Here is a 27,633-nt window from a genome sequence, read left to right as displayed (position 1 = left end):
AGCTTTGATCACATCAGGCTATTAATATAATTAGGCACATTGGTAGGCTAGATCCAATCTTAGCCCAGTTCATGCACCAGGAGGCAAAAAGCAATTTGACATATGAGGTTAAGATTCTGTTTCTTCAGGAGTCACTAAATTCACTGAACTGTGGACATGCTTCTTTTTGGGAGTGGGGTGGAAAATGGGGATTTAACCCAGGGGCAGTTTACTACTGAGCAATATCCATACCCCATTTTCTTTTCTTTTTATTTTGAGGTAGTCTTGCTAAGTTGCTAAGGGTCTCACTAAATTGCTGAGGCTGACCATGAACAGTCTTCCTGTCTCAGCCTCCCCAATGCTGGGATTATAGGTATGTGCAACCACATCTGGTAGATGTCTTTCCTGATGCACTGATATTCAAAGTGCTAGCATTGGGCTGTGGCTATGGCTGTGGCTCAGCGGTAGTGCACTTACCTGTCATGTGTGAGGCATTGGGTTCGATTCTTAACACCATATATAAATAATAAATAAATAAATGGGTAAAGTTCTATCAACAACTTAAAAATATTTAAAAAAAAAAGTGTTTAGCATTGTATATTGGCCTGGCACGAAATGAAAGTCAAGGTTTAAGAGAGATCACACTTAACAATTTGCATTGGCAGAATAGAGCTAACAGTGTTCTCCTGATTAAAAATAAGTACAATTGCTTGATTTGAGTAATTAATGTTTGGAAAAAGGGGAAAAAAAAAACCCTATATCTTTGGAAGTCTGAAAGACTGAGCCCAAAGCATAGTCTTTCAGAATTCCGAAGGCCTAGTGGAAAACAGCAATAATATACACATTATTTACCTCCAGTTCTTGGAAAGACGGTATTAAAAATCTAACTTTAAAAACAAATTCAGTTCAGTTCAACTAACATTTTTGAGCAACCTCCAATGTTACAGGTAGTGGAGAAAACAAAAAGAAAGAACCATCCCTTACCTTAGGAAGCTGTCAGTCTCAGGTTGCAGAGACTGTGGGATACATGTCTCATAATGAAAGCCATTGAGGATCCTCTGTTTTAATAAGGGTAGAGTACCATATAAGGTGGGAACACTAAGGAAGGAATAGTCTCCTTAAGGAGTGATTGGGGTTGGTCCCCAAATAATGTGCTGTTGGAATGAGTGCTAAGGAGGATGAGTAAAGGGGTTAGATGTTTGAAATGTATGCAAAGGGCAAGATGTGATGGCTCATATCTGTAATCCCAGAGACTCAGACCTGCCTTAACACTGGCCACAAACTGTAAAGAATGAAAAACAAGTTTACTAATAAATTTGAAATTGCTAAAGAGAAATTTACACTCTGTGCTTTTTTTTATATGTGCAGTGATTTGTTTTTTCACTGTTAGATATTATTTGTTGCGTAAGAACATGTTGAATGTGATTTTACAATTCAGTGGAAAATTCAAATAAGGCCCAGTTTGTGGAAACCACCATTTCTAACCATGTCTTTTCTCAAAGTGAGTTTAAACCAAATGATTATGAGAAGAGGGAAGTGTGTTTGACATTAGAGCTGTGTAAACTCATGCATGGATTTATTTATTTCACCTTACTGATTTTTGGTACAGTACCTCAGCCAGACCCCAACCAGCCCAAGCCTGAGGGGCGGCAGATGACGCCTGTGAAGGGAGAACCCCTAGGAGTCATCTGTAACTGGCCACCTGCGCTGGAATCTGCCCTGCAGCGATGGGGTTCCACCCAAGCCAAGTGCCCCTGTCTGACTGCACTTGATGTGACAGGGAAACCAGTTTACACACTTACATATGGTGAGTTTACCAGAGTGCTAATCCTTCTTTTCTAAGAGTTTCTCACAATATTATGGGTAGTATTTCTTTTGATATTTAGCAGTTGCTGGTTATTATGTTTTAGAAGATCTTGTCAATTATTTAATAGGTTCCTAAGTAGTAAGTAAAGCTATTGTGAAATATTTTCATTTGCTGAAGTGACATTTGCAAGCCAGCTGATGTTTAAAGACAGCAAAAAGAAGAGAGATTGTAGATCCACTGATGTTTTGAAATTAAAAAATGGTCAGTATTAATAATGTATGGAGAAAATCAGATAGTCTTATTTAAAAATTGAAACTTACTATTTTTTTTAGATCTTTACTTTATCCTTCATTTTGCTTATAATAGGCACAAAATTCTATAATGAACAAAAAAATCAGTACTTTTAAATTTCATTCCATGTAAAGTTTTTGTTTGCTTACTTTTTGTAGTCCTGGGTGTTGCATTCAGGGTTTTTAGGCATGCTCTAGGCAAGTGCCCTGCCACTGATACATTTCCCCAGCCCCTAAAGATTTTTCTTTTTTCCTTCCCACCACCCCCTTTTTGAAATAATTTTAAGAAACATGGAGTCAGTCCTGGGTTGTGAGATTTTATACTAGTTTATTCAAACAGATTTCTTTTCCTCTTTCCACACACATTGTCTATAGACCTAGACTGAAAATAGTTTTTGAGGAAAAAATAAGTATTTATTTAAAAGAATTTGCAGGTTGAACTAGTTTAAACTTTGGATGGCCCTCTGAAAAAGTTGTATATAAAAATAACGTATCTATTTAAAATAGCATTATTTCTTTTTTACCTTTCTCATGATTTGAACTAAGAATTTCTAGGGCTGGTTGAGGGGAGGGAATAGTAGGAAATTGGAAATAAAAGGATTTTCTTTCTTTTTTGCCAAAATAGTTTTTCACCACAGAAGTTGTATACTAATTTCATTCACATAATCCTTAAAAAAGTCATTTTAGCTGGCCAGATCCATACATTTTTATTTAACATCTATGAATATATCCACATTTCATATAATCAGTTTCCATTTTATTGTGTGTTTGTACTGACTTACAGTGGCATGAAATGTTGAGTCATCGGAGTCTTTTTTTTTTTTTTTGGCACCAGGGATTGAACCCAGGGCCACATGAGTCATATTCCCAGCCCTTTTTATATTTTGAAATAGGGTCTCACTAAGTTGCTTAGAGCCTCAGTAAGTTGCTGAGGCTGGTTTTGAACTTGTGATCCTCCTGCCTAAGCCTCCCAAGCCACTGGGATTATAGGTGTGCACCACTGCAACCTGCTGAGTCTTACCTTTGTTTTCCTGTTACCTCATGTATCTGAAAGCACCTATATGAATGATTCTTCAGAAGAAGCTTCAGAAGAAGCTCAGTTCTACAAAACAAAGATTGTTTTCTTCCCTGAAAATGTGATTGTCTCACATCAATTTATTCCTAAGGCTATTCATATAACTTCAGAAAAGAAGTAATGTCAATATTGAAGTGGTTTCATGATACTTTTAAAATAACATGTTAATGAAAATTCTTTAAGCTGTCTTCTCCTATTTTTTGTTATTAGTTTTGCTACTTTTGTTGTAAGGCTTAAGCCTATCTACCTCCTATAAACCAGAGTGACATTTTTATTTCAAGGCAGGACTAGCTCTTATAAATTAGAAAAAATATAAAGCTTTGGGGGTACTTTTATTTTGTTTTGGGTGAGGGGTGGTACTTATAGAATCTATTAATTGAAAGTAGCTATTGTCTTAGTTACCTTGATTAACTGCATGCTTTCTTGTTGAGATAGCTTGTGTTTTTTCTGTGTGACTCTTCTTTTTTTCAGGAAAGTTGTGGAGCAGAAGTTTGAAGTTGGCCTACACACTGCTTAATAAACTGGGTACCAAAAATGAACCTGTGTTAAAACCTGGAGACAGGGTAATTGATTTTTTGGTTTTAGAAAAGTGGTGTTTATTGTTTTCTAATTAATATGCACCTTCTGGGGACTTTTTTGGTTGTTTATTTTTTGTGGTACTGGGGATTGAACCCAGGGGTTTTACATATGATCTGCCACTTAGCTGCATCTCTAGCCTGTACCTTCTGAAGTTTTAATGTACAACAGGAAAATTTATGTAATTCTTACTTTTAGAAAACAAAAATGGTTTAGTTCTAACCCAGGTTAGCCCAAGGCCAGGTAATGGTTCTTGCATTCAGAGATTGAGTCAGTTCACATGTCCCTTTCTGAAGCTGTTCTTTTGTAAACTCCTAAGGTGCCAATAAAAATGAAACCTAAGTTTTTCTGGAAATAATTTTTTTCATTCTTTTTTGTATTGAATGTTGAACTCAGGAGTGTTTTGCCACTGAACCACATTCCCACCCCTTTTTATTTTTTATTTTGGGATAGGGTCTCACCGAATTGTTGAGACTGACCTTGAACTTGTGGTCCTCCTGCCTCAGCCAAGTTGCTGAATGACAGGTGTGCACTAAGCACCTGGCTTAATATACTTTTCTATCTAGAGAGATCCACTACATTTATTTTATTGCTTTAGTCCTGTAAAATAAATTGCCTTGGGTTTCCTAAGTAATTACTATTTAAGGCAAGTAGCTTACTGCTAAATCACCAATAAAATTAACTGAAAAATTATTATGATAATGATGATGAATTACATTTTTATTTACCAAAATGTATAGTAGTATAATTATGAGAATGATGGAGATCTTTTTAGATTTTTTTTGTTCTTCTCAGTAACTTACTTTCCTTTAGAACAATGCCTAATAGTTTGATTTATTATGTTAGTGATAAATATTATATCCCTTAGAGAATGATATTGAAAGAATTACTTTGTTTGTATTCCTCTATCATTGAATGTCTTTTTGCATTTTAGGTAGCCCTGGTTTACCCCAATAATGATCCAGTCATGTTTATGGTAGCTTTTTATGGATGTCTCCTGGCAGAAGTGATTCCAGTGCCAATAGAGGTACCTCTTACCAGAAAGGTAACATTGTTAAATTAAGAGAAATGTAGCCCAGTAACATGATAGGCATTGGGTTCTTGTTGGATTAGTTAATACAGTCACAACATTGAAAACAACTATTTTCTGAAGTACTTAGATTCTCTTTCTAAAAACATGAAAGTTGTAGAAAATTTATGTAATATTTTCAAGTATCCTACAAAGAACAACTAAGATAGTTTTTTCCCCCTTTTGATGGTACTGAAGATTTAACCCAGGGTTATTCTGCTACTGAGATATATCCCCAGCCCTTTTTTATTTTTATTTTGAGATAGGATCTTGCTAAGTTAACCAGACAGACCTCAAACTTGCAATCCTATTGCCATGGTCTTTCAAGTCATTGGGATTAGAGGCATGCACTACCATACCTAGCTAAGGTAAAATTTTAAAGAATTTTTATAGTAATTGTGTGTCATATAAAACTCAGGGAGACTTACTGTTTTTGTTCTTTATTTTGTATCAGGGATTGAACCCAGGGGCACTGAACCACTGAACTATATCTTCAGCCCTTTTTATATCTTTATTTTGAGACAGGGTCTCACTAAAGTTGCTTGGGGGTCTCACTAAGTTGCTGAGGCTGGCTTTGAACTTGTGGTCCTCCTGCCTCAGCTCCCGACTCGCTGGGATTACAAGTGTGCACCAAAAGGGAGAGTGATACAGTAGTGGTGTGGGCCTACTCTGGATTATAGCATTTTACTTTGACAATACATCAGTCCTATTAAATGGAGGACTACCTAACAAATTTCCATATTTTACTAAATGATTTCTTCATGAGCTTTTACCCTGATTTTCTCATGCTATTTATTACTGAGAGTTGTCAGAGATAAAAATATTGGATAATGTGGATTTATAAGAAAAAATATTCTTTGAAAAAAAATAAAAACAAACTGGTAACATTCATGAAGTTCTAGTTGGTGGTATGTAGTAATCTCCATTGGTCACAAAATTATAGAGTTCTTCAGTTATTAAATTGACAGTATTTATAATGATACTCTTATATGACATGTTAATGAAAATTCTTTAAACTTTTATTTTTTGTTATTAGTTTTGCTACTATTGTTGTAAAGCTTAAGCCTACCCCCTTTAAAATAGAATAATAAAAGGAATATATTTATTTGGAATAATTACATCGTGACTTTCATTGTAAATTTGGACACTGGTATACATTTACCTTATTATTATTATTTTTTTTTCTAACATGAATTACCTTGCTCTTAAATGTGGGGTAGGGCTATGGGATGACAACTGTGTTAGTATTTATTTCATTTGCCTAAAAGAATATCATCGATGACCCTTAAATAGAATGTTCACATATAGCTAGTAGAATTCATAATTAGCAAAGTCAGGTTAATAAAATATTTGGTTATACTTAGGAAATCATTGTGCTGTAGAAATTATTGGAAGAACATATTGTCACTGGATTTTGACATTTGCCAGAAATCGGTGGGGCTTCAGTGCTATCATACAAGTGCCAGAGCATTATGAAGTGCTAGATTTGGGTCATAGGTGTGCTCACATTCACTGTCCTACTGTGCTTATTATCTTTTCTCTACAGGATGCCGGAGGTCAGCAGATTGGCTTCTTGCTAGGAAGCTGTGGTATTGCCTTAGCTCTAACCAGTGAAGTTTGCCTAAAGGGTCTGCCAAAAACACAGAATGGAGAAATTGTACAGTTTAAAGGCAAGTAATACTTATACCCAGATTATTAGTTAAAAGTTAAAGCTGATTGCTTTAATTAGCATTTTAACTTAGTAACAACTGAGTACTTTATATATATATTTTCTTATTTAATTCTTACAATCTTACAAAGTAGGTACCATTATTATCCCCATTTTCAGGTAAAGAAACTGAGAAATAGGTTATCCAAAGTTACAGCTAATAAATAGTAGAATAGCAATTTGAACCCTAATCTGTCTGATTCCACACTCTTACCTTTATGCTTCTGGTTGAAAAAAAGTTACCACTCTCTACATTAAAGCTAAATGTAGAGTCAGAGGATAAACAACTAACATCAGTGGACTTCCACTGCCAGATGGACCTCCCTATTGTTGAGGTAATGCCAAGTCTTGGAATTAGCATGTGGAATTATTGTACTGTGTATTTTATTGATTATAAAAATGTCTTTAATTTGGTCTCTTGATATTTAAAGTGACCAATTAAGTGTAAACTCCTTCCCTGATAACTTAGGCAATTCCATTTATACTATGGGTTTGATTTAGGTTGGCCCCGGCTCAAGTGGGTTGTAACAGACTCCAAGTACCTTTCAAAGCCACCTAAAGACTGGCAGCCCCACATCTCTCCTGCTGGTACAGAACCTGCATACATTGAGGTAAGTCCCGAGACTATAAACGTGCTTTCTAGCTTTCCTTTGGCCTGAGTTGCAGGAATTTTGTTTGTTTGTTTGCTTCTTTGTTTTTGTTTTTTTAAATTGTGGTGCTAGTGATTAGTTGTATTTTTCATGGTAAAAGATCCTCTTCTGGGACTGTACTGGGAGCAGTGGTGCATGCCTGAGGACAGAAATTCAAAGCCAGCCTCAGCAACTTAGCAAGGCCCTAAGCAACTTAGTGAGAGCCTATCTCAAAATAAAAAATACAGAGGGCTGGGACTGGGGCTCAGTGGTTATGCCCCTGTGTTAAATCCATGGCACCAAAGGGGGGAAAAAAATAAAGATTCTCTTACTTTGTGAGATTATCATCTTTGGGCTTGTAAATGCTTTTTATTCTAAATGTTTTTATCATAAATACTCATATAAGAAAAAAGATAGCAAAGAAATTGATTCTCCATGTAAGAAAGTTATTAAAAAAAACTTTAGAGAGGTACAAAGGTTTAAGAAATGATTTATTTTTTAAAATATATTTTTAGTTGTGGATAGACCTTTATTTTATTTATTTATTTACATGTGGTGCTGAGAATTGAACCTAGTGCTTCACACATGCCAGGCAAGCGCTCCACCACTAAGCCACACCCCAGCCCCAAGAAATGATTTATTAGCAGAGAAATTTATTTGCTGATCTTATAGGTGAGTCAGGAACAAGGTTATGGAGAAATGAGAAGGGAAAATATCTGTGCATGGAAAGAACAAGTTCAACAGATGGAAAATAAAGAGCAAGAAGAAACAGAGGGTTTGGTATTGAAGGTTAGTGTAGGACCTTGATTGTAGGAACTTGGCAAAATGATCTAGTTGTGGGATCAAGTCTTGCTGTATACCAGGTATCAGGCTAAATGCTTCAAATGCATTATTTCATTGAGTCTGAACATTTATTATAAAACATGCTTTTTAGATGAGAAGACTGAGACTCATAAAACTTGAGTAACTGACCAAATATTGTATGACCTACAAATAAGTGAATCAGTAATATTTTCTTTCAATCCCCTATACCAAAAATAAAAACAAATTAGTGTTCAACTCTTAGTCTATATCATATCTAAGTGTTGACACGGCTCATCATTCCATTTTCCTAAAACTTTAGTCATAGGCTTCCTAGACTGTTCTCTCAGTTCTTCAACCTCACTGACCATACCTTTTCAGTCTTCTTCTTTGGTTTCTCCGAAAAAGTTGAGGACCCTTACTTAGCTCTCTGACCTCATGTAGAACTACTATGCCCCATATTTTTAGGCTCCTGTTCTCATGAATTAATTGAAATTCTTACTTGAGACCCTCATATTACCTACAGGACTCTGCTACTGGATTTAAAGTAGTATGGATAAAAGGGATCTACTGAAGGGTTGTCAGCAGGAGAGTAAAAAATGAGTTTGTTATAAGATACATCTAGATTGGTTGGGTTATGAAAAACAGACCAGCTTTTTCTGTTGTCTAGGTAAGCCCAAGGTTGTGTTAGTAGAAACAAAGGGAAGTAGGTGGAGTTGTGAGACAGGAAGTAGGGCAGGCAAGACTGATACTGGAGAGGGAGAATGCAAGAAAGACCCTGGTTTCTGACTTGGGTACTTGGATTGATGGTGGCATTCTTCATAAGATAGAAGTCATTAGAAGTTTTCATGGGTGGAAGTGGGATAATCAGTATTTGATATATTGAGTTTCACAGCACTAGGGCCCCTCCAGGGGAACACTTGACACATTGTTATCTGGATCCCTGAAGAGAGGCCTGGGTGGAGATTAGAGAATGAGGAATCATCAGGAATGTAGTACCCTGAAGAATAGGGTGAAAAGAAGAGGAAGGAGAGTTGAGCTCTAAGAGAGCACCAACATTTAAGGGCTTGTCAGAGACTCTAAGGAAGAAACAGGAAACTAGAAGAGAGGAAAGATGACCAAAGTCAAGGAAGGAGACAGTGTCAAAAAAGAATAGTCAAATGTACAGGAAGTTCTGGTTAAAGTACAAAAAAAGACAAAAGAGCTGTCCCCACTTTTCCTCTTTTCTTTTTTCTCTCTTCCCTCCCTCCCTCCCTCCCTCCCTCCTTCCTTCCTTCCTTTCTTTCTTGTCTTTTTTTTTTTTTTTTTTAACAGGACTGGGGATTAAACCCATAGGTACTCTGCCACTGAGCTGCATCCCCAGTCTCCCAGACTCACCTCTTTATTTGGTACTGGGAGTTGAATTTGGTGGCACTCAACCATTGAGCCACATCTCCAGCGCTTTTTTGTATTTTATTTAGAGAGACAGGGTCTCACTGAGTTGTTTAGCGCATAGCTGTTGCTGAGGCTGGTTTTGAACTTGCAATCCTTCCTCAGTCTCCTGAGCGCTGGGATTACAGGCGTGCACCCACTGTACCTGTCCTCCCAGCCCTTTTTATTTCTTATTTTTGAGACAGGATCTTGCTCAGTTGCCAAGAGTGGTCTTGCATTCCTCTTGCCTCAGCTTCTCAAGTAACTGCAATGACAGGCATGTTGCCACCATGCTTGGCTGCAAAATGTCCTTTTGATTTAACATCAATAAAGCTGATAGCTAACTCAGGAGGCTGAGGCAGGAGGATTTTAAGTTCAAGGCCAGCCTGAGCAACTCAAGGCAACTGAGCACTTCCCCAGTCCTTTTAATCTTTTTATTTTGAGACAGGGTGTCACTAAGTTGCTGAGGCTGATCTCAAACTTGGGATTCTTCTGGCTCAGACTTTTTTCTTGTCATCATTCCCTATCAAAACAATATAACATCTATTTATTTAACAGTTACATTGTATTAGATATTATAAGTAATCTAGAGAAGAGATAAAGTCTACAGGCAGAAGAACCAGGTTATGTGCAAATACTATGTCATTTTATATATAAGAAACTGAGTATCTTCAGTTTCTGGTATGTGAGTAGAGTCTTGGAACTAATCCCACATGGATATCAGAGGACAACTGTGTTTGGTATTGTGCTTCTATTAATGCAGCTCAAATTACTTCTTTTTGGCTTTTTTAGCAGCCACTTCACACTTATGAGTAATTAAACTTTTAAGTCTTTTTCATACATAAATTTGTTGAGCTTTGTCATCCCCCAAACTCTATGAGTAGAGTTTGGGATCCAAAGTGTATAGCCTTAATTAATTATATTCAGTAAGTTAAACTGAGCCCATTATGAATGTTTACCTGGGTTTTGGTTTTGGATTCTAGTTTTGTAATTTAAAATAACCCCTTTTATTGTGTTTCTTATATTTTGTTTGTGTTTTATTTTTCTAGTATAAAACAAGCAAAGAAGGGAGTGTAATGGGAGTTACAGTGTCCCGGCTTGCAATGTTGTCTCACTGCCAAGCTCTGTCACAGGCCTGCAATTATTCTGAAGGTCAGACCTCATCTTATGACTGCCCTCATTGTTAGCCTCAAAAACATGTGATTGTGAGCAGAGTGCTCAGTGATTGGATTCATTTTAATGACCAAATTCAAAGGGAAATGTTCTAATACACATTCTTGTTTGCAAATATGCTGTAACTTGAAGGAACTAAAATTCTGGGCAAACCAAATATGTAAAGCATGATTTATAGAGTACAGAAATAGAAAACCCTAATTAAAACCAAGTGTTTATTAGCTGTGGGGTCTCTGGTTTCTCCATTTTCCTGAGTGTAGAGAATTGGCCCCTATACATTTGGAGTCAAAATTCGGCTAACCAAACAGTACAGACTAAAATGCAAGTAAGTTTCTGTAGTGTCAGACTTGATATGTTGACACATATTGTATTACTACTCTTTGCTTTAGAATGTTCTTTATCATATTAATCTTTTGTGTTTTATTTTCCTTTTGCAAAATGCAGCATATTAATGTATGTTCATTTTATAGCAGTATTCTCATCTGATTAAAAAATGTATATAATTGTAGTAATCAAAATGCCCCAAAATAGGGATTGATAAAATTATAATGCATTCATATAATGGATTATACCCTGTGGCAGTAAAATGCATGTTCCTGAATGTTAAAGCTATTTTTAAGTGGAAAAAAATAAAAGTAGATATAGAGCTGTGGACACTGATTTTGTTATGTTGGATATGTATATGTAACTCTATCTACAAGTTTATGTGTGTGTAGACATAGAGTATATATGCATGCATACACATATATACATACATACACTCTCAGACACAGTTTTTATTTCTCTAGAGAGCATAAGTTTTTACATAAATTTGTGGAAATTCCAAAGTTTCCAAAATTAAGTATGTGTTCTTTATAAAATTAGGAAAAAAAATCTCCTGGAAGAACTGCCTAAGTGATCAGGAATTTCTAGTGTCTGCTGTGACCCTGTAACATCACCTTGTTATCAGTCCTCCAGCTAGTTTGAGGGGGCCTCACACAGTCAGAAGACCCTGAGAGTTCTTAATCAGTTCTCTAAAAGCACTAAATCAGTTGTTTAGTAGAGGCAAGTGACATGATTTTGCTGCTTAACATTAAAGATTGTTTCTTTGTGTTCTCTCTCTCTCTCTTTTTTTTTCCTATTTTAGGAGAAACAGTCGTTAATGTTTTAGACTTCAAGAAGGATGCTGGGCTGTGGCATGGCATGTTTGCGGTAAGCTACTTAAAATTAAGGCATTTAGTGTAAGTTATACTTAATGTTAAAGCCATAGATTACCTCTGTGTTTCTTTGGTATTTAAGCCCCCAAAAGATGAATAATATATTCTAGAGCACGTCTAACCTTTCTGTTGCACAAAATGTATTGAAGATTGCTATGCATAAGCTACATGCTCCAACTAAAGAAGAAAGTAATATGGTAGATGGGGATACTTTCTGTAATAGAGAAATAGGTGACATGCTATGAGTGGCTAAGGACCCCTAGGTTCAATCTCCAGTAGCATCAAAACAACAAAACAAGGGAACTACACAACAGTACTACATAACAGTACTATAAAACAGTTCACAAAGAATTGTGTAGCACTGTTGTACTGATTTTCATAGATTTATCTCTGAAACAATGAGTGTTAGAAAAAGATGACTTCCTTCTGTCCCTCAGCATTGAGGCAGGTGTTATGGAAGAGATAGCAGCTGAGTTGGACTTTGAAAGATAGATAAATGTCAGCAATATAGAGATTTAGGGGTATAGAGGTAGAGAGAGGTGATATATCATGTGGGAAAGCTACATTACATAATATGACATGTTGGAGAGAGAAAACATGGGATCCTAGAGTTGAAAAGGAACTCAAGGAGCATCATCCAATTTACTTAGATATATAAGAGTTAGAGAGTAGAAAATGAAGTCTGAGGAACAGGTCACCCTGTATCCCCTAAATTAGGAAGAGCTTTATTCCATGAGTGTTCCTACTGCCTTGTTATTTTTCTTTTCCATTTCCTCTTTTTTTTTTTTTTAAATCATAAGTTAAAATACTTTGTTAGAAGTTAAGGGGAATCTCCTTCCTGTGATACAAAGTATAAGATAGGTACATAATGTGAAGAATTAGCCATAAACACTCTTTTCTCTAAAACCAAATTTTGTCACCAGAGTTAGAAACTTGAGGAAGGAAGGAAATGGTATCTTACATGCTGTCTTGGTTCTTTGGGTCACTTAGGTGTGAGCATGGTGGCCAGTCTAAATACTATCTAAATACTAGGATTTGGTTACTCTGTCCAGCTGGGTCTCTGGGCACAGGGGATCTGAGTATGTTTGGTTTGGGTGGCAGAAGAGACACCAAACTTCATGACCCTTGATTCCCTCAGTTTTGTCTAACCAAACACTGAACAGGTCTCGCCACCTGTGAGAAACAGGAGAAATGATGTTTTTGCTTTGTAATACCCACTCTGCTGGTCACAAGTGGAGCACACCTGTGATCCCAGTGGCTCAGGAGGTTGAGACAGAAGAATCATGAGTTCAGAGCCAGCCCCATCAAAGCAACTCAGTGAGACCCTGTCTCTAAACAAAATACAAAATAGGGCTGGGGATGTGGCTCAGTGGTTGAATGCTCCTGAGATCAATCCCTGTTATCAAAAAAACAACAAAACAAAAAACACCCACCTCTTTGTGGTATGTGACAAGTTTGAGCATGAAAAAAGCATTTGATGGGTTGGAGAGAACTTTGACTATATCTCTAACATTTAAAAAACATCTACCATGGCCTGAAAAAGTATTGGTGCATGCCTATAATCCCCGCAACTCCAGAGGCTGAGGCAGGAGGATCAAGAGTTCAAAGCCAGCTTCAGCAACTTTGTGAGGCCCTCAGCAACTTAGCCAGACCATGTCTCAAAATAAAAATAAAAAGGTTTGGGGATATGGCTCAGTGGTTAAGCATCCTGGGTTCAATCCCCAGTAGCATCAAAACAACAAAACAAAAAAGAACTACACAACAGTTCACAAAGAATTGTGTAGCACTGTTGTACTGATTTGCATAGATTTACCTCTGAAACAGGATGAAAAAAGCAAGTTATAAATAGAGGTATTCGATGATGCCTTTTATTTAAAATACTTTATATTTCTTTAGGAATATATATATATATATATATATATATATATATACACATACATACATACACACACACACACACACACACACACACGCATTGGAAAAGGACTGGAAGGATACATATATACCAAATTCATAATTGTGATCATCTTTGGGGAAGAGAGGAGGGAACCAGGTTAAAGAGGAGGTATCAAAGGAAGTTCAACCCTGTCCTGATTATCTCAAAGTTTGTTTTTCAAAGAGCTTGTGTTTGAGTAATACTTCTGTAATTAAAATTGTTAACTGAATTAATGTATTTGATATTGATTGCCTTTTATCTTTCTTTGCTTTTCAGAATGTAATGAATAAGATGCATACAATTAGTGTACCCTACTCTGTTATGAAGACCTGTCCTCTGTCTTGGGTCCAGAGAGTCCATGCCCACAAAGGTAGATGCAGACAGCATTTAAGCTTTAATTATGTGGCTGGTTGAATTAAAATTTCTGGAACTTCAAGGGTTTTTACATTACCCCTATAAAGACAGATTTCTATGTGTTGGTGACTTAACAAATGTTAGAGCTCAGTTACTATAGAATTAGGTATGTTTCTATTTCATTTCAGTGATACTCTTTCTTAAGAATTTAGATGAATTTGTACAAGTTTGAGTCCAGATTAGACATATTGCATGCAGTGGTGTCCAAAATTTCCTTGGCTAGGATGCTGTGACCTGTTCAGAGGTCACAGTGAGCAACAATTACATATCTGTCAGTTGTCTAAATGTGGTGCTTTCTTCCTCTGAGTAGCTGGCACAATCTGTTTGAAACCTTTGTCATTTTCTTCAAGTAAGACTTTTGATCCCCCCAATTCATAGAAGTGTTTATATTATAGTGTTTATATTAAATATATACCAAATTTAGCAAATGTGTATGCTAACTTTATTTAAACCCTTTGAATTTATAGCCAAAGTAGCTTTAGTAAAATGTCGAGACTTGCACTGGGCTATGATGGCACATCGGGACCAAAGGGATGTAAGCCTGAGTTCTCTCCGAATGTTAATTGTAACTGATGGAGCTAATCCCTGTGAGTATTTCTGTTGTGTGGGCATAGGAATATCCTTTCCTTTGGTGGGTTAGGTTTTTTTTGTTCCTTTTTTAGAGTTTTTTTTTTTATCATCTATATTAAGATATAATTAATGTACCATAAAACTCATTCACTTAAAATGTACAATACAGTGTTTTTGTTATCTTCATGGAGTTTCACAACCATCACTGTGACCTAGATTTAAAACTTTTTTTTGATACCTAGGGTTGAACCCAGCGGCACTTAACCACTCAGCCACATCTCTAGCCCTTTTTTATTTTTTATTTTGAGACAGGGTCTTGCTAAGTTTCTAAGTTTTTGTGGCTGGCCTCGAACTTGCAATCCTCCTGCCTCAGCCTCCTGAGTTGCTGAGTTGCTGGGATTACAGATGTGAACACCATGCCTAGCTCCTTTTTTTATTTTTTTGAGACAAGGTCTCGTTAAGTTGCTTAGGGCCTCACTAAGTTGCCAACGCTGGCTTTGAACTTACAATCCTCTAGCCTCAGCTTCCCAAGTTGCTGGGATTACACACATATGCCACCACTGCTGGCAGTGGATCTATAAACTTAAACCACTCCTTGTTCATTTGTGTTCTTTCTATCATGTGACTGTGGGTATTCCTTAGATATAAGATTTACCAAGTTTATTTGTTATGACCTAGTATGTGAACTTTATATAAATTCTCCTAAGCAGCACACCAAAGGAGTTTGCAAAAACTTGTAGAGATCTTACTATTATCTCCTGTTTTTCCTTGTTAGCACAAAAATCCTATTTCTCTATACTGTAGAATTAGGTAAAGCATTTGACTCTTTGTCATAAGTGGATTTTTATCAGTAATTACATTGATCCTCCTGATTTAAAATATAGACATGGGATTAACTTTAATAAGACAAAAGTTAAGGGATATCTCATAGAAGGTAGAACTAAGCCAAGATTGGCAATCCTAATTAATTCAGGAAGGGTTTCTAAATTAGGAACTGGCTGCAAGTTGCCTACAGTGCTATCTCTGGTATTGATTACTTTGGTAGGCATAGTCTAATTCTAAGTTCTAACTTTATAAATAATGTCAGTAACCTTTGATTGACATGTTCAGACTACCCCACAGGTGCAGAAAAATGTATGGAGTGAATGGTGTACTTTGTGAGTTCTCTTGAGAAACAAATATGTCAGCTTCCCCCTCTTTACGAGTTTCATGCAATAATGACAATTATGTTTTCAGCTTTCATTTGATATTTTCCACCCCATTAGGGTCTGTGTCATCCTGTGATGCCTTTCTGAGTCTGTTCCAAAGCCATGGACTGAAACCTGAGGCCATCTGTCCATGTGCTACATCTGCCGAAGCCATGACTGTAGCAATCCGCAGGTACTATTCACAATGTCAGATCCTGTTGATATGTGTTACAACTTGGGTGAAATGTGCAGTTTTTACCAGGTGATAAAAAGGAATATTATCTAATTTTCAGCTTCATAAACCTGTAAGCAAATAGTAACTTGTAAAATAGTTGGAAGCATCTCATTTATTTTTCCCACTGTTGCCCAAAGTATAACCACTAAACTGACAATTTTATTATACTCATCTCATATATGTGAATTAATTGTTTTTGTGGTGTTTTGTTCTTCTGAATTTTTAGTTAGCATTTTAGACTAGAAATAAGCTATTCTTGATTATGGCATAAGTCTAGAAAAACAAATTTATAATATACCCAAGATTAGTATATGCTTAATAGCCAATTAAAACTTTGCTTTTTTCACCTGACTGAAGGTTGACTATGTTTTGTACATGTAACTTTGGCATATTTTTGGTAAAGAAAAATGGAATTTCTTTTGTAGCCGAAGGAAATTTGTGTTTCTATACATTCATAGTTTTCTCTTGATATAATTTAATTTGCCAAATTTGATTTATTTTTTTTCTTCAGGCCTGGAGTTCCAGGAGCTCCTTTGCCAGGAAGAGCCATTCTCTCAATGAATGGGTTGAGCTATGGGGTAATACGGGTCAATACTGAAGATAAAAATTCAGCACTGACAGTCCAGGATGTGGGGCATGTAATGCCTGGCGGTAAGTTGTGGAGATCACCACTTAGATTTTCATAAAGATATGTCATCAGAGATAGTAGGGCCTGATAACATAAAGAGATTCAAAACCAGGAATCCTAAATTCAGCACTTAACATAATTCATTTCTCAAGCCTCTTGAACAGTCAATTAGATAGAAATATGGTGACTGTTCCACAGTATTATATTACTTATCAACTATGAAGGCTTCCATTACACTTCTTCACATGAAAAGCTAAGTTCTAAGTGATACCAGAGTTGCCTGGTTTTCACTATAATTACCAAGCCTTTGGAACTGTCAGAAAGTTAGTGCATACTGTTTCCATGAGTATTTCAGTTTGACCTATCTAGGGATAACACTTAATTCATTTAACCTATTTCTTTGAACTTTGTGGTCATTTTTAAATACGTCACCCTTCTTAAATTTCAGATAGTTTCAGGGTTATTTTTGCCATTTCTTTTGGTATTCCTTTTGTTAAATGGTGCAAGGAATTGAACTCAGGGCCTCATGCACATTAGGAAAGTGTTCTACCACTGAGCTACATCCCTCAGTCCCCTGTTTGATATTCTTTATGCCACTTAGTAAATGTGAAACTTTCCTGGGCCTACAGGATAAAAGTCATTATTTTGCAAAGGTTTTCCAGAGTCTCTGTCTCTTGTATTTTTTTGTGCATTAGGGATGATGTGCATTGTGAAGCCAGATGGACCTCCCCAGCTGTGCAAAACAGATGAAATTGGAGAAATCTGTGTTAGCTCAAGAACTGGAGGCATGATGTACTTTGGCCTTGCTGGTGTGACCAAAAATACATTTGAGGTACATGATGTTAATATCTCATCGGGAAAATGTTTGATGAGGTCACATGTTACTCTAGCTAATGGGACATAGGAGAACATAGTAGTTGAGAGTATTGTGTATTCTGGGAGTATTGTGTATTCTGGAGCTAGATGCCTATGGTCAAATCCTGGCTCTACCACTTTCTGACTGACCTTGCATGAGTCATTTTAGCTTCTTTTGTGTCCCAGTTTCTTTATCTTAAAATGTAAGTGATAATAGTCCCTCCTTCATAGGGCTATTTTGATAACTAAGTAAGTTAATGTTTATAAAGTACTTAGATCAGCTTCTGGCACATAGGAGGTGCTGTTGTGTATCTGTTAGATAAATAAAGGAAAAGAAGCCTCACAAAAATTCATTCTGGTGAATTTGCTATAGTTTGAGCTTTATAAGCTCAAAAGTTTAATTTTTAAGAGTAAAGTGACAGTAGCATATGCTGTGTCAGATCACTGATTAAAATTGAAGAACTGTCCTGTTGTGGAGATCAAAATTGCTCATGTTTTTCAATCTTAGAGTTAGACTGATATTTACTGAGCAACTTTTATGTGTCTGGCACTATTCTAATGCTTGGGGTACATTAGGAAACAAAACAAAGCTCTTAGTAGAGCTTACCTTCTAGTTAAGCTAGCACTTTCTAGCTGAATAGCACATTGCTTTCATGCAGGCTGTTTGGCCTATGAAGCCAAGTCATAATGAGATGTTCACCTGGTCAGCCTAGAAATCACAGCAGTGGTAATTGGCTGTATTTCTTAATTAGGATTAACCTGCCTTAGAGGAGCTTTAGGGACCAGAGATGTTGAGTTGATGGGCTGTTTGCCCTTCACAGTAGATAGGGCTTACATGAGTACTGCCCATTTTCAATCCTTTGAATATTTTTCCTATAATATAGACTAGTGATTCTCAAGATGGCAGGACACTTGTGAGAATCAGTATGTGTGCTTATGACACATTCAAGAATCAGTACATGTACTTATGTACCAACAGATATCAGTAGTGAGAGAGTATCACCTATACGAAATATATCTCTGTTATCTGTGCTGTGGTGCCTGGGGGCTGACTGTCATCTTGGCATCTACACAGCCTAAAATGGTATAGTGTCATTCATTAAATGTCCGTTACTATCATTATCAGTACTATGTTTTTGACCTGCCTGTAAAGGTTGTGCCCAGTTGGTTCACGTTGACAGGAGTGGGTATTAGTGAACTCTTCAAGTATATGTTTACTGCCAGTTTCTTTGTTTACTTTCATGGGTGACTTATTACCTCTCTGGAGTTTATGTTTATTTTAAATCTCTATTTCTTTTTATTTCATTTTTTAAAATTTTGGTGGTATGAATTGAACCTAAAGCTTCATACATGTTAAGCATATGTTCTACCACTAAGCTACATCCCTCACCCCGATTTCTCCTGTTTTTAAGTGCTTGGACTACATGTTCCCATTGCCTAAAATTTTCTTCATTGAATTTTCTTTGCTAAAAACAAGATCCTTCATCAGTGATTTAAAGTACTAATAATACTTTATTTATTTTATTGCCTTTATTATTTTATTACCTTTCCTACATGGCAGTTGCCTAACCAGAATTCTCAAGACTTAACATGAAAGTGATAGGACCAAAGTAACGAAGAAATTTAAAAACCCCCAGTATAAATGTAATAATAGCAAAGTAGAATAAAGTCCTAATCACAAAAGGAGAAGCTACTTCCTTGGCTTTATAAATTAAAATTTCCATTTTTTTTTTTTTTTTTTTTTTTTTTAGCTAAAATCTTAGATTCAAATCCTAAAAGTTTTTCAAAGTTACTGATATTTCACTAGACCAGAAGATCTAGTAATGATTAGTCAGAAAGTAAAAATGTATTTTAAAGATAAAATTCTGGGGAGAAAACATTCATAATATGTTAGAACAAATAATGAATTTTCCATCACTGCCATGTGCTTGCTGTTTGATTTGTGGCAAATGAAACTCTGTACCTCATTTTCTCATCTGTAAAGTGGAAATAATAATACTATTTTGTGCGTTTAACATACTGTAATAAAGCAGGTAAACTTGTGTGTCGCATATGGTAAGTACTCAACAAATATTAACTCATGTATTTGTTCCCTCTACACAAAAAGGTCTTAAAAATTAAAGAGGAGCCAGGTATGGTGGCACATACCTGTATTCCCAGCAACTTGGAGGATGAGGCAGAAGGATCACAAGTTAGAGTCTAGCCTGAGCAATTTATCAAGACCCTGTCTCAAAATTTAAAAAAAGTAATAAAAAGGAGCTCAGGATATGGCTCCCCTGGGTTCAATTCCCAGTACTAGGAGGAAAAATCAGTTAGAAAAAAGAAAATTTATGTGAAAATACTACTTACAAAATAAATTAGAATTGCTAGCAAACAAAGGAAAAGAAATTTAACCATATTATTAATAAAGAAATGCAATTAAAAAATAAAGGGAAGCAGGCATGGTGGTTTACGCCTATAATCCCAGCAACTATATAGTGAGAACTTGTCTCAAAATAAAATAAAAAATGCTGGGGATGTAACTCAGTGAGATTATTTGCCGACATGCTTAAGGCCTTGGGTTCAATCCACAGTACAACAATAAAATGTATATCCCTTTGTGCCAGAATGGCAAAGTTTGGGAAAATGGATAACACATAGTATTAAGTAGGCTATGGGGAAAATAAACATTCCAGTATGGCATTGGTGATACTGATTGATACAAATTTCGTAGGACAGTCTATGAGAATTGAAAACTTGTACAAATGCATAAAAACATGTAAATAGTATTCGTTAAAGCATTGTTTATTATATTAAAAAATTAAGATGAACTACCTACCCATAAAAAAACTATATTGCATTCTGATAGTTAGGATTTCCTGAAAACTGACTCTAAGTTAGGCACTGTGCTTATCTCTGAAAAATTTGTTCACATTCCTTAATATTTACTCTAAGCCTATATATAGAGGCATTGAGAGTTTTGTTTTCTGACTGAAACTCTTGAGTTTCAGAAAAGACAAGGAACTTGCCCACACTCTACCTTTCTGGTAGATGGCAAAGATTCCAAGGACTATGTTGTCCTATCCCCTATGAAATAGTATTCTATGGAGCTATTTTACAAAGTAGGCTAGATCAGTTATTGCCAAATTGGAAGATATCCAAGATATATTGTATGAAAAAGCATATGAAGAAAAAATGATATAAGCCAGGCCTGGAGGCACCATGCCTGTAATCCCAGCGACTCAGGAGGCTGAGGCAGGAGGATCAGAAGTTCAAAACCAGCTTCAGCAGCTTAGGCCCTAAGCAACTTAACAAGATCCTGTCTCAAAATAAAGAGGGTTGCGGATGTGGCTCAGAAATCAAATACCCCTGGGTTCAATTCCTAGTACTCCCCACCAAAATAAAGTTATATATAATATGAGCCCTTTTAAAAAAATGTTAATATACCTTTTAAAAGTTTGGAGAGATAAACAACAAATTGTAAGTGTTTATCACTTAAGGAAATGGGATTGGGCTGAAGATGTAGCTCAGATAGAGCACTTACTTGCCTAGCATACATGGGGTCTTCAGTTTGATCCCTAACATTGTGAAAAAGCGGAAGATGGAATTACTGGATTCATTATATAATGTTAGTTTTTCAACAAGTATGTGTTAACTGTTCTGAATTTTTTAAAGAGACTTTTTAAAACTCAAATACATTTTCTAAGAAAAAGCATTTTTTCATTTTTTTCCTTCTGTCTTTTAGGTGATTCCAGTGAATTCTGCAGGCTCTCCTGTTGGAGATGTACCATTCATCCGGTCAGGATTGCTAGGATTTGTAGGGCCAGTAAGTAATGCTTTCATGTTGATTTGGATACATCTGATTGAAATATTTGGTCATTAATTCACAGTACAGAACAAATTCCGATTATACCAAGGGTGTTACATTGCCACTTAGCTTCTATTTAGAGCAGCTCTTTTAAGAATGCCATAACGTTTGAAGCCAGGTACCCAGTGATTCAGGAGACTGAGGCAGGAGAGTCAGAAATTCAAAGCCAACCTCAGCAACTTAGCAAGATCCTGTCTCAAAATAAAAAGGGTTAGGGATGTAGCTTGGTGGTTAAATATGCCTAGGTTCTATCTTAGGTATCAAAAAAAAAAAAGTCATAAATAACTAATGACTATTGTTTCTATTACCAAAGTTAGTTGACTCTGTCAGACTAAAACATTATCTTGAAAATTCACTGCACTTACTCTTGCTTTCTTTCTTTGATTTGGTTAACTTGTTGCAATGAGTTAAAGGAGTGCTGGAAAAAGTATGCTTCAGTACCAAGGTGTAGGGGTGGGCCTTATGGCTTAGTGATAGAGGACTTACTGGCATTCCTGAGGCCCTGGATTCAGTTTCCAGCAAAATACACACATACACCCAGTGAGTAGTAAGGTAAACCATAATGTATAGCATTAGAAAACATTTTCATACAAATTATCAGTACACATTGAGTATAATAGTAAATTCTTTGAGTGAAAACTATTTGTTATTTAGTAAATGGTATTTATAAGGCACCAGGTTTACAGAGACAATTAGGACAGGAAAAGCTTGTCCTCAAAGGGCTCATGGTGAGCTTCATGTACCCACAGTATGGCAGAGAGCCAGGTCACAAGGGACATTGCATGATGAAATGGGAAATTAGGATTTTATTTTGTAAGTAATAGTCATTATCCTAGCGAAGCTATATCCTCCATTTATCTCTAAATCTCCTATACTTTTCTTTCTTCTCTTAATGCTGTAAGTTATAGAAGAGAAGTTATAGAAGAGAAGATCTAACTTTATTTTATTTCTTCCCTACCATTTTTGGGGGGTGGAGGAGAAGGCATAGGTCTAGGAGAAACATTTTCCTAGAAATAGTAATATATACCTGCTGTCTTGGATTTCTTTACTCAACACCAAGAAATTCTCAAAGACTCAGCTCCTTTTAGCTTATTGCTCCACTAAGAGGTCCAGGATGGAATTTCATCTATCACATCTGCATTCCAAGAAACAAAGGAAACAATGTAGCCTTATCCTCCTAAGGAAGATTCCTTAAAACTGCTGTGCAGGTCTTCCAGTTATATGTTATTGATCTACACCAGTCCCATGGCTCCATCTACCTACAAGAGGGGCTGAAATGCTATCTTCATTTTTGTCAACTATGCCCAGCTAAAAATTGTCTTAATGTGAAAATGGAGAGACAGAGATTGGGGGTCTGGCACTTTTTCATTATTTACTCACCCAATACCAAAACTTTCAGACTGTATTAGAAATGGCTGGTTCTTCTCTGATACCTAGGATGGTTCATTAGCTTCTTGAGCATAAAGGTTCTGTCTTACTGCTTAGTCCAGTCAGTGTAAGGCAGTACACTGTGCTTTAGTAAGTCAACAAGTGATTTCATGTGAGGAGATAGCTACTAGATCATTGAACATGTGTATGTAGACCAAAACACTTATGAATTCTGTAATGAATGAGGAAAGTTAATTTACTACAGATAGGTCTGGGCAGAGCGTTTGCACAGTGATGCTTTGGGTGCTTTGAAGGTAGTTTCCTGCTGTTTGGTTTTCTTACTGGAAGAGAAAACCTCCTACAGTGACTTTTATTTTATTTTATTTTATTACAGAGACTTTTATTAGCCTGTTTCTAATCATCTCAAATGGAGATATCATTACCCTTATAAATATGAAACAATCATTCTCATATTAAAACAGTTTTGATCTCCTCCAAATTCTAGTAGTAAATGCATTTTTTTTCTTCTCTGCGTTCAATCCTTGAATAGATACAGAAGATGAACTAATACATACTGTGGCTGGGAAAATAAACTGTACCTATGTGGAATCCTAGAACAAATTCCCTTCTTATATATTGCCAGACCCTATTGGATATAAGATGCCACTGATTTCCCCCACTGATTTCAGAGATGTCAAAGGGTGAAAAACTTTATTTAAAATCCATGAAATATGAGCTGGGCCCAGTGGTATACACCTGAAATTCCAGATATTTGGGATACTGATGCAGGAAGATATCAGGTTTGAGGTCATCTTGGGCAACTTAGTGAGACCTTGTCCTATAATGAAAAGAGTTGGGGATGTAGCTCAGTGGAGGAGTGCTCCTGGATTTAATCCCCAGTGTTGTTTGTGAAAGAAAAAAAAATCCATAAAATATGACATTGTTTTCTTTCCTATGTATCTGTATCTTTATATAGCTATATATCCTATAGATATAAATATATATGTGTATATATAGATCTGTGTGTATCTATGTCTATCTCCATATCTATTATCTGTGTATATAGATATGCAGATTGATTGACTAAGTGTGTGTGTGTATAGGATCAGATTGAACCCAGGGCTGCACTACATTTTTAGGCAAGAGTGTCTCTTATTTTTTGATGAGATTTATTTCAAAGCAGGAAGTAAAGTATGTTTTACTGTTCAAAATATGAGAACCAGAGTAAATTATTGTTAACTTTTCAGGGTAGCTTGGTGTTTGTGGTTGGAAAAATGGACGGATTACTGATGGTTAGTGGTCGAAGACATAATGCTGATGACATTGTTGCTACTGGATTGGCTGTTGAGTCCATAAAGACTGTTTATAGAGGAAGGTAAGTAGTATAGGTTTTAAATATTAATGCTTGTAAAGCAGTGCTTTGAGTGGTTTTCTGTAGATTCTCTTTTTAAGTGATGGGGACTTTTCTATTAAACATAGCAGAAGCCTGCCTTTGAATATATATCTCACAGCATCTGTTTTTATGGCTATAATTTAAAGGAATAAGATATAACTGTGTCCTATATATTTCAGACTTTAATTATTACTGTCTGTTCAATCCTGTAAGAGAAGAATTTTAAAACTTCAAACTTCCTACATTTCTTCAATACAGTAATGCCATTCAAACTAATGGAGATAGATGTTGCTCCATAGTTTATATCTAGCAATTATTTTTCTTGTTTCTAATTAAATTATTATACTATTTAATGTGGAGATTGACATAGCACATAACTGCTGATAATTTCAAATCCTTTGGGCAGTTAGGTATCTTTGCTTATTAATGCAAGTCCACATATTTGCTACATTTGAGTAGTTAATGTCTTATTTAGCAATTTATAATCATAAGCATATATTTGCATAGCAATCTTGGTGTCCCTTTAGTTTTTTTTTTTTTTTTAAAGAAATAAGACAGATTAATGAAACCAAAAGGAAAAACTGGTTCCTGAAATGTGTTTTTTTGGTAATGGTATATAACTTCCTATGAGATATGAATTCCATAGGGTAGACCTTTTATCTTTGGTCATAGTTACATTCCCAGCACTCAGTACAGTGCTTAACACTTAGTAGATGTTAAATAAATAGGTAAGGATGGAAGAAAGAGAGGCAGGTGAACCACCACATTCAACTCTCCTGTGGCTTCCCATTCTTTCATGCATTCATTCAACAAATATTCATTGGATGCCAACCATGTGCCACTGTTTTAGATGATTCAGCTGTGGTGGTGAACAAAATAGACTAAGTCCCTGCCTTGGTCTCTGCCCTCACATTCTCATTGTGAGAAATAGTGACCAAGTAAACAGGGAACTAGATAACATGTGAGTGGGTGGTAAGTGTTGTGGAGAAAAAACACTTGGATGGAGGCCTTGCTAGTTTATGAGGTGGTCTGGGAATGCCTCACTAGTAAGGGGACATTTGAGCGGAGACCTCACTCAAAACCAAATCCATCCTCCCTCCTTCAGCCTCCCAGGCCTCCATGATCTGCCCTTGCCTGTGTCTGACTTTCCTCCTGCTCTCTGCTTCACCACTTTGCTCCAGGCACACTGGCCTTCTTGCTGTTCCTCAAACCTGCCAAGTTCGTCCCTACCTCAGAACTTTTTCGCTTTCCGTTCCTTCTGCCTGGAATCCTCTTCCTCCAGATCTTCGTGTGGCTCGCGTCCTCACCTCATTCAGGTCTCTGCTCCAGTGTCCACTCCCCAGGGAGGCGCTTCCCAACCACCTGCATACCACTCTACCCGGGCCCTGCCCCAGTGTGCTTTCTAGTGCACATCGCAACATGGCATTATTATATATTTGTTGGTTTGTTCTGTCTCTAACACATACACTCCATGAAGACAGGATCTGTGTCTTTATTACCACTATGTCTTTACCATTCATGAAAGTGGTGCTTAATACTTGTTTTTGAATGAATCCGTCCTCATTGTGGTGGTAATGATTGCACATTGTCTTTTCTGAACTGCTTTTTTTCTGGGTGGTGTGGGGGGATGTTTCCACTCTGTAATTCCAGTTAAGCAAAGCAAGTAGGATTGGTTGTAAAGGGAGTCTGATGTGTTTGATCTGTCTCTCTTAGAATTGCTGTGTTTTCTGTGTCTGTATTTTATGACGAGCGCATTGTGGTGGTTGCGGAACAAAGACCCGATGCCTCTGAAGAAGACAGCTTCCAGTGGATGAGCCGGGTGCTGCAGGTGAGCACATGGGCTTTGTTCAGTCTGAAGAGGCCGCCACCCCTGCTTTAGCACTTGCTGCAATGAAACAGTTTTGCCATCTTAGTTTTTTTCTTGCCAGTCACTGCTCAGATATTCTAGGTAACTGTTACGAGAATCAGATAAATAATGACATTTTTCCTTATGGATAACATACATTTTTTGCTCACATTGCTAAGAACAATTGAACCGACTTGCCTAAGCACATTCTTCCATGCCTACTACCTATGAAAGTTTTAACTGTCTATATGTAAATACATCCACACAGTAATCAATTCACTTGTCAGCAGTTATTCATAGTGTTACTACATGCCATAAGTGGCACCTCAATGTGAATATAGATATTATTATTATGATTATTATTATTAAGTTAGAGGAGATGCTAATTGAGATAAACCATGAGGGAAGGAGAATGGCTTAGGGCTCAGTATAAGGGAGATGTTTTTAGTGGGGAGCAGGCTAGAAGGGTCAGAAAACCCCTACTCTTCGTTTAGATTTGAATCTCCTTACCAGATATGTGTGCTTAGGCAAGTGACTGAACCTCCTAACATGTAAAGTGGGGATAAAATGTCTGTTTTACAGAACTATTGAAAGGAGTTAAGTGAGATAATTGAAGTATGTAATACCTGTATTCAGTAAATAATGATGGTGATTCTTAGCATTATCTCCAATAAGGAGATTTGAAAAGTTCACTCTATCTTAAGTAACATTTCCTTTTTAAATTTCTATTATTATTTTGTACCAGGGATTGAACCCAGGAGTGTTTAACCACTGAGCCACATCCCTAGCCCTTTTTATTTTTTATTTTGAGATAGGGCCTGGCTAAGTTAGCGAGGCCTCACTAAGTTGCTGAGGCTGGCTTTGAACTTGCAATCCTCCTGCCTCAGCCTCCCAGGTTGCTGGGATTATAGACGTGCACCACCATGCCCAGTATAATTCCTGTTTCCCCACTCTTCTTTTCACTCAGCATTTATCACCATATAAAGTTATATTTATTGTTTTCTACATCTGCTGTAGATCCCATGAAGGCCAACACTTCTCTTTTGTTTACTACTCAGTCTGCAGAGCTGATAATTGTGCTAGCACTTGTCATACTAGACTCAGTAAATATTTGTTGGTTAGGTGGATGATCCAAAAAAGTGTAGACTGTCTTGTCTTTGTAATAACAACTTATATATTATTGGAAGTGTTCTCAGTGTTTGTAACTTCTGTCTGAGGCATTTGGATTTATTAACAGCCAGTTAATAGTAATATTCTAGAAATTATGCAAGCATGAGATAAAGTGATAGGGCTTGGTGACTATTAAGATTTCTTTCTAAACTCAGGGTCTGTGATTCTGAATTATCAACTGGGGGCCTGGGAATATAGCTCAGTTGGTAGAGGGCTTGTCTTGCATGCACAAGGCCCTGGGTTCAAACCCCAGCACCACAAAAACAAAACACATCTATGAATTATTAGCTGGTCTGGCATACACTTGTTTAATTTAAAATGAAAGAAAATATTTTAGAAAGAAATATAAAATCTTTTCAATCTAATTTTTAAAAGAAAATCTATTGAATATAAAATAGGAAAGAATATGTAGGACTGGGCTGTGCTCTGGAAGATGGCTAAGGGGCAAACTTGAAGATTATTTTCTTACCA

The 27,633-nt window shown here is 36.5% G+C and overlaps 1 protein-coding gene across 6 annotated transcripts in view; it reads left to right on the top strand.

The window, feature by feature from the left end:
* Window positions 1–27,633, top strand: part of Dip2b (disco interacting protein 2 homolog B) — a 236,066-nt gene that overhangs the window by 162,428 nt on the left and 46,005 nt on the right. For 4 of the 6 annotated variants that reach the window (XM_071609857.1, XM_027949765.2, XM_071609858.1 and 1 more), the window contains 15 exons: window positions 1,589–1,786; window positions 3,623–3,714; window positions 4,662–4,772; window positions 6,343–6,466; window positions 7,006–7,115; window positions 10,394–10,496; window positions 11,644–11,708; window positions 13,926–14,019; window positions 14,531–14,650; window positions 15,899–16,013; window positions 16,567–16,706; window positions 17,379–17,515; window positions 21,263–21,343; window positions 24,001–24,128; window positions 25,860–25,974. In XM_071609857.1, coding sequence (XP_071465958.1) covers window positions 1,589–1,786; window positions 3,623–3,714; window positions 4,662–4,772; window positions 6,343–6,466; window positions 7,006–7,115; window positions 10,394–10,496; window positions 11,644–11,708; window positions 13,926–14,019; window positions 14,531–14,650; window positions 15,899–16,013; window positions 16,567–16,706; window positions 17,379–17,515; window positions 21,263–21,343; window positions 24,001–24,128; window positions 25,860–25,974 — 1,733 coding nt within the window. The remainder of the gene's footprint in view (window positions 1–1,588; window positions 1,787–3,622; window positions 3,715–4,661; window positions 4,773–6,342; window positions 6,467–7,005; window positions 7,116–10,393; window positions 10,497–11,643; window positions 11,709–13,925; window positions 14,020–14,530; window positions 14,651–15,898; window positions 16,014–16,566; window positions 16,707–17,378; window positions 17,516–21,262; window positions 21,344–24,000; window positions 24,129–25,859; window positions 25,975–27,633) is intronic. The other 2 variants (XM_071609855.1, XM_071609856.1) reach the window with 2 other exon arrangements.

This window comes from Marmota flaviventris, chromosome 3 (assembly GCF_047511675.1).
Source record: "Marmota flaviventris isolate mMarFla1 chromosome 3, mMarFla1.hap1, whole genome shotgun sequence".
NCBI lineage: Eukaryota > Metazoa > Chordata > Mammalia > Rodentia > Sciuridae > Marmota > Marmota flaviventris.
This window is presented reverse-complemented; position numbering and strand designations above follow the sequence as displayed.